Source organism: Salvelinus sp. IW2-2015, linkage group LG36 (assembly GCF_002910315.2).
Source record: "Salvelinus sp. IW2-2015 linkage group LG36, ASM291031v2, whole genome shotgun sequence".
NCBI lineage: Eukaryota > Metazoa > Chordata > Actinopteri > Salmoniformes > Salmonidae > Salvelinus > Salvelinus sp. IW2-2015.
In genome coordinates, this window is record NC_036875.1 from 7,051,337 (window position 1) to 7,058,389 (window position 7,053).

Consider the following 7,053-nt stretch of genomic DNA (forward strand, 5'->3'; position numbering starts at 1 on the left):
GGGGTTTTAGGCTGGGTGTCTGTACAGCACTTCGAGATATTAGCTGATGTACGAAGGGCTATATAAAAATAAAATTGATTGATTGATTGATTAAACAGAATAAAAAATATTCCAAAACATGCATCCTGTTTGCAACAAGGTAGTAATGTAATACTGCAGAGAATGTGGCAAAAAAAGTAACTTTTTATCCCGAATACAAAACATTGAAAGACGGATCCAGAATTCTAAATAATGTCACGAGTCTGTGTCAGATCTGATATGATTGTCACGGGTATCGGGTATGTGGAATTTTAACTGACTTGTCCAGAAGGGCCCGTACAGATCCGAACAAGACTGCTGCAGTAGACAGAGATGCTCTTGCTTTTCAAGAGAGTGAAGCGTGGCGCGTGTAGCTTGTTGTTGGCCAATCATAAAGCAGCAATAGGCTACAGTCGCAGACAGGTACTACGTAATCATTTTTGATTATAAATAACCTATCTATGGCAGCTATTAGTCTAGTATAGTGCTAATCGGCTTGGTTGGTTGCTGTCTCTTGTCTCGCCCTCCCTCCTCCCTGTGTCACTCACTCACAGTTCGGCCCCTCCCCCACCTGCTTGAGCGGCACCTCTCTCCCTCCTCTCGCGCTTTATCAATCTGACAAGGTCAATACGGAACGGGTCTAGTTGTCACCTCTAGTCCAAAGCTCTTAGAGAAACTTACCAAAGAAGACTTACACCTATAATTGCTGACAAATGTGTTTCTAACATGTATTGACTCTGGGGGCTGAATACTAATCAAGTTATATGAGTGTTATTTACATTTTTTCCCACTTTGACATGAGTATTTTGTGTATATCGTTGACAGAAAATGACAATTAAATCCATTTTAATCCCGCTTTGTAACAAAAGCAAAAGGGGTTGAATGCTTTCCGAATGCACTGTATCAGTTTGAAGGCTTCATTTACCAGCAGAAAAAGGCAATACATTGCATTACTTATAGATCAGTCTGTTGGTTAGTCTTCTAAAGATGTTATTTCTCTATTTAAAAAAAAGTTGTAACACTCACTGGAATCACAATCTCCAATGGCACAGTTTGTATGTTCAGCCGGAAGGTCCTGAAACTTCACTGGAACATACAAGGGTTCACTCTGAAGAAAGAAATATAGAGTTCAACTAATGCACTAACTAAAAGCATTACTTGTCCCATTTATTTTCATTGCAGTATATTCAGCCAGCCAATAGTAAAATCAAATTGAGAGTAAGAGAGAATACAAAAAGCAAATCAATTATACTCACTAGGGTATGGTCATTCAAACTGGTGTCGTTGATACAGGGGGTAAAGTAGGCCTCGGCATCAGCAAACTGTGGAGAGAGGCGCTATAGGTTAGACTGGGCTGTTTTATCATAGCAAATCAACATAGTATCAACGACTACTACTAAGATACTGCACTAAGCAACAATTCATCTTTAGATGGAAACAACAATGTATCGTTGCCTCCCTGTGGTTGTGAGACATCAGTGCTATACGTACAAAGGCTGCGTGTCGTCCCTGGAGACTGCCCGTGCACTGCTGCCTCCATGGCCGCCACAGCAGGAACCCCAGCAGGTACAGCACAAACATGGAGGTCTTGGTGAACGTGCTGAAGAAGGGCTTGTTGTACTCCTGCCGCTTGAATATGTACTGGGGGGAAAATAGAGAAAATACTCATGACTTACTGTACAAATGGCTGGAACTTAAAACCGATCCAGTGCAGATTTTTTTTTAATAAATAGGGAGAGGTCACTTTGAAACTAATGAGATGTGGCTAATCCTAGTATTCAAAACTGCCACCTAGTCCCTACTTGTGTAGTTCTGCAAAGGCTGGACAGATATTAGCAACATAGTGAAAACATGACCCCACTGGAAGGCAAGGTGAAGCTACTATCATATTCTTACTCAATCATTTTAAATCTATCGGGTAGGGGTTAGGGGTCAAGCATTGTCTTATAATTGAGCACTAGTCTTAAGCTTTAGCATATTAGCCAAAATAAGGGTTGCCTAACCCAGGCCATCCAGTTCTGCAGTGTTGCTGGTTTTCATGTCTCCCTGTGCACCCTCTGTCTGGAGAGTGCACCTGACAATCAGTTCCAAGCTAAAATGCTAATACAATAATAAGTAGGCCTGTGGCCTGCGGAACCAGGGGACTACAGGAAGTGCTAGTGTCTTACTGAGGTGAGCTCAGAGGAGGCCACCCAGATGATGTCCACCAGCAGGAGGATGACCACCCCCAGGGCCATGCGTCTCCGCTGGGCCACTGTGCTGCCCTGAGACCCCATGCGGTTCATGAGGAACACCCACACCATCTGGACACTGCTTGACAAACACACAAACTCGTTATCGCACAAACACACACACATTTTTAAAAAACTTTTTACAAACTGTAATACCAAAACGTCTGAGATGTTTTTCAGATGTGACAGTGACAGTACCTGGAAATCCTAATACAGGATTATTCAGCGTTTTGGACGTTCTGACTCTCCTCAGTCAGGCAGGAATCTGAAACTGAGTCAAAGTAGGTCATGAGAAAATTGTGCAACAGTCCTCCTATCTGCTGTGCACAGAGCTCATCACATGCAATCTCTTACCAATTAATATTGTTATGTAACACTGAACGTTGTTGTTGGGGTGAAAATCCATATGGACATCTGGAAACCAGAAAGATGACACAGGCTAGGCCTAATTGTTGGGTGAAAACAGTTTCCCAGGACACAAGAATGTGGGTTTTGTTCAGAGCAACATCAACCAAAGCTACTGTCTTTTTTGTGACATAACAAACTCAATTTAACACATTATTTTCACATCTATTCAATTGCTCTTTTGAACTGGTTACCCCACAAATACATACATGGTCCTAAGTGAGGAACGTCCAGACCCCACTCTATCCCTGTCTGCCGGCGTATCACATTTAGAACCCTCGTACACTTTCTCACCAGTCTCTCGATGCGTTCTGCCCAGGTTGGCCTAGTGTCAAAGTACACCTCTAGGCACCCGATCGTCTCCACCCTCAGGCGTACCTTCAGCCTGATAAAGAACACTGTCTGAGTTATCTATAGAAAACCTGATTCTCCACCTCAACGATTGCTTCCTGTACCTTCCTGACTGCGCATGGTACATGTATTCCCTTCTAACCATAAGGCCCCATCATCTTCAAATGAAGACCTTTCGATACCTAACGTGAGCTAGCAAGAGCAACAATTTCTTCCTCTGCTCACCACGACTCACAAGCTTGTTAGCTACATGCAAATTAGACAGATGCTAGCTAGCTAGCTAATTTAGTGTACCTGAATTAGTTTACAATATAGCTAGCAATGTCTTTTTTTTGTTGCAATATGGTACCTGCAGTACTGTAGAAACATACGGAGGCCATTGTTAGCTAACATTAGCTAGCTATCCCGAAGTTTAACGTTACAGCTAACTTAGCTGGCTAAGTTGGCTAGCTAGCCGGCAACATCAACAACAAACCATTCGTATTTACCTAGCTACCGTTAGATGGCAAGTAGGCTTCGTTCTTTTTGACGTGGTCGTTACTTCTTCGCCTTTGCAGAAAAATACAACTGCTGGATCATCAGTAATAAACGTACAGTATGCGATGATAACACAAATATCTAAACTGGTTTCGATGTAAACATGAACACTCCTTCTCTTCTTCTATGGTATATTATTGACGATCACAGAATGTAATGTGCATCCCGCCATCTATWATGCGGGATGGAAACAGGATTCCCCTTCTGTTAAAAATAAATAAAACAGATCTGATACCTACACAGGCTCAAGGGGAACCTGGGAGTGCGGTTTTTTCCGGTCTTCAAATGTAAAATCCTTAGGTCTCAAAAACTTTTCTGCTGCAGCCACAATAATGTCCAGTTTTTTAGACTTGTGATATACAGTTTATAACTATGGCGACACTCTTTCTTCTTGTTGTGGCTTTCCGGCAGACTAGACGCTGTGTTGCATGTTGCTGTCTTTCGCAGGTCAGAGTGCGAATTGCACATTTCGGTCACATTTCAGTCCTCTACTCTCTTCACTGCCGCAGCATAGGAAACGTGCCCTCTCAAACTCTGGTAATCTCAACCTGTCTCTCTCTCACAGGGCACTTTGGATCCCCAGCTTCATGGGCACACCAACAGTTGACACACAGTGCTTTTTCATTCCAACTGTAATGTTCCTCTGACTATGCCCTCCTGCACATTTCTCACATTGTGGGAACCTAAAGCACCGTAGCGGGTTCGGAACATAGGACCTGACAGAATAGCAAATATAACCTAACCTGACTATCGGGAAAAAACTCTCTGTCAAAGCTCAACAAGACAGACGGTATTCTCAGTTGCGCCATTGCCACTGGGTCTACGCTTCACCAAACGGCAGTTGTCAAACACTAGGAATATTCCTTTTCATTTGATCCACCTCTACACTCAACGCTATGGGCTGGGACCCAGCAAAATTGCACTACTACACCCTGTCTCTCGATTCTTCATAACATTAATGCCTCCCATTAACACTCCTAATTCTTCTTCTTGTTCTATGATATTATGGCAGTCCCCAAGCATACGTTAGAGGTGCATGTCGCCAACCTGTGTGGGCTGTGTGTCCGCCTACTGTTCTGGAGTGTGAAATTAGTTTTTGTGACAAAAAGGGGAGGGAAAAATGAATCATTGTTTAAAAAAAAGCCCTACCAACTAACCCTACATCCATTAAAACCTCACCACTATTCCACTACTTTGGCCTTTCTTATCCTAGAACACTATCATTCAATACAACTTGTCATTAAAGGTAGACTTAGCCAAATTACGTTGCCACGAGCAGCACCGCAGATATTGAGATGAGCAAGATGCAAGACTTCGCWCTCACTAGCTAGGTTTCCATCCAATTTGAAACGGAATATGTGAATATTCAAAAATTGGCAATAAACAACATGCCCATTTCCCACCAGAGATGTTTTTCCATCCAACTGACTTTTTGCGGTTAACGGATAAAAAGCTGTGCGTGATGACGTAGTGCATTAAATTCCCATGTACCGAATAAAAAATACAAGTTAAATGGGTTTCCATCACATTTTCAAATCTACTGATGGTTTTGTCACAAAAACGGTTGCGTTATATAGCAAATGTGCCCACTCTGGTCTTGGCACATGCGGTTTAAACAACAGCTCGCATGTACAGTGCAGGTAGGCTACGTACATTATGAGATTATTATGGATAAGAGCGATATTATTTGTATTTGTCAAACTGCAGCCAAGCATCGATCATCATGTCACCAGAATAAGACCCTCGATATTTATTGGAAAGGAGCATCAAGCTCATCACCTTGCACATTTATCTCCCTATGAGGTTCATCTTAATTGATTTAATCTGTAGTTTAAAGGAAAACTTCACACAAAAACTATATTTTGGTATGGATTTAATTAGTCCATTGTTGACATAGTCTTGCAGTATCATATGATGCAAAATGCATCATACAGTGATGATTTCTGTATTTTCAAAGTTACATATCTTGAAAACTTGAATGCTGGCAAGCAAAACATTTTGGGACTATGTCAACAATGGACTAATGAAACAAATACCAAATGATAGTTTTTGGGTGGAGTTTTCCTTTAATAAAGGCATGCTTTCCAAAGTCATAGTGACCCTACAACATATCACCATTTCTTGCATTATACATTTTACCGACACAAAAAGATCCCACCATATCAAATGAACAAATGTTCTGTCGGCKTTTAATGTTCACATCAGCCCGGTCATTACTTTTTTCATGTGTTAGGTAATTCATCCGCATGAAATGGTTGGATGGAAACATGGTTACAGTAACAGACAGGTTCGCTTCATGCTGTTCACAGCGTGGTAGACAGGGCACCAAAACAGCAGAGAAGCTGAGCCTTGCGCTTCAACGATCTTAGTTGTTGCAGAAATTTACCCACTATGCTGTTTACTTCCTGCATCTACATCATTCTCCTTCTTCTTTGAAGTTTAACGGCAGTTGGCATAAAAATATGTTGCATTACCGCAATGAAATAGAGAATAATATAAATACACTGCTCAAAAAAATAAAGGCAACACTAAAATAACACATCCTAGATCTGAATGAATGAAATATTCTTATTAAATACTTTTTTCTTTACATAGTTGAATGTGCTGACAACAAAATCACACAAAAATGATCAATGGAAATCAAATTTATCAACCCATGGAGATCTGGATTTGGAGTCACACTCAAAATTAAAGTGGAAAACCACACTACAGGCTGATCCAACTTTGATGTAATGTCCTTAAAACAAGTCAAAATGAGGCTCAGTAGTGTGTGTGGCCTCCACGTGCCTGTATGACCTCCCTACAACGCCTGGGCATGCTCCTGATGAGGTTATAAGGAGGTGGCGGATGGTCTCCTGGACAGTCTGTGGGTGCAAACGTGGGTTTGGTGGATGGAGGCGAGACCTGATGTCCCGATGTGTCAATTGGATTCAGGTCTGGGGACGGGCGGCAGTCCAATAGCATCAATCGCCTTCGTTCTTGAGGACGTCTGACAGACACACTCCAGCCACATGGAAGGTCTAGCATTGTCTTGCATGTACAGGAGGAACCCAGGGCCAACCACCCCAGCATATGGTCTCACCAAGGGGTCTGAGGATCTCATCTCGGTAGCCTAGATGGGCAGCAGGCTACCTCTGGCGAGCACATGGATGGGCTGTGTTGGCCCCCAAAGAAATGCCACGACACCAAATGACTGACCCACCGCCAACGCGGTCATGCTGGAGGATGTTGCAGGCAGCAGACGTTTCTCCACGGTGTCTCCAGACTCTGTCACGTCTTGTCACAATGTGCTCAGTGTGAACTGCTTTCATCTGTGAAGAGCACGGCGCCATGCGAATGTTGCCAATCTTGGTGGTTCTCTGGCAATTTGCCAACGTCCTGCACGGTGTTGGTGTAAGCACAACCCCACATGTGGACGTCGGGGACCCTCATACCACCCTCATGAGCTGTGTTCTGGACGTTTGAGGAGCAGTACCAGTGCACATTTGTGGCTGCTGGAGGTTCATTTTGT

The 7,053-nt window shown here is 42.9% G+C and overlaps 1 protein-coding gene across 10 annotated transcripts in view; it reads right to left on the reverse strand.

The window, feature by feature from the left end:
* Positions 1 to 4,521, reverse strand: part of LOC111959620 (solute carrier family 35 member F5) — a 32,635-nt gene extending 28,114 nt beyond the window's left edge. For 2 of the 10 annotated variants that reach the window (XM_023981318.2, XM_023981328.2), the window contains exons 1-7: positions 3,494 to 4,521; positions 2,604 to 3,039; positions 2,448 to 2,520; positions 2,187 to 2,328; positions 1,510 to 1,659; positions 1,275 to 1,340; positions 1,045 to 1,126 (exon numbers count right to left, since the gene is read on the reverse strand). In XM_023981318.2, coding sequence (XP_023837086.1) covers positions 1,045 to 1,126; positions 1,275 to 1,340; positions 1,510 to 1,659; positions 2,187 to 2,321 — 433 coding nt within the window. In that variant the 5' untranslated portion in view covers positions 2,322 to 2,328; positions 2,448 to 2,520; positions 2,604 to 3,039; positions 3,494 to 4,521. The remainder of the gene's footprint in view (positions 1 to 1,044; positions 1,127 to 1,274; positions 1,341 to 1,509; positions 1,660 to 2,186; positions 2,329 to 2,447; positions 2,521 to 2,603; positions 3,040 to 3,493) is intronic. The other 8 variants (XM_023981323.2, XM_023981320.2, XM_023981319.2 and 5 more) reach the window with 8 other exon arrangements.
* Positions 4,522 to 7,053: the final 2,532 nt, after the last annotated feature.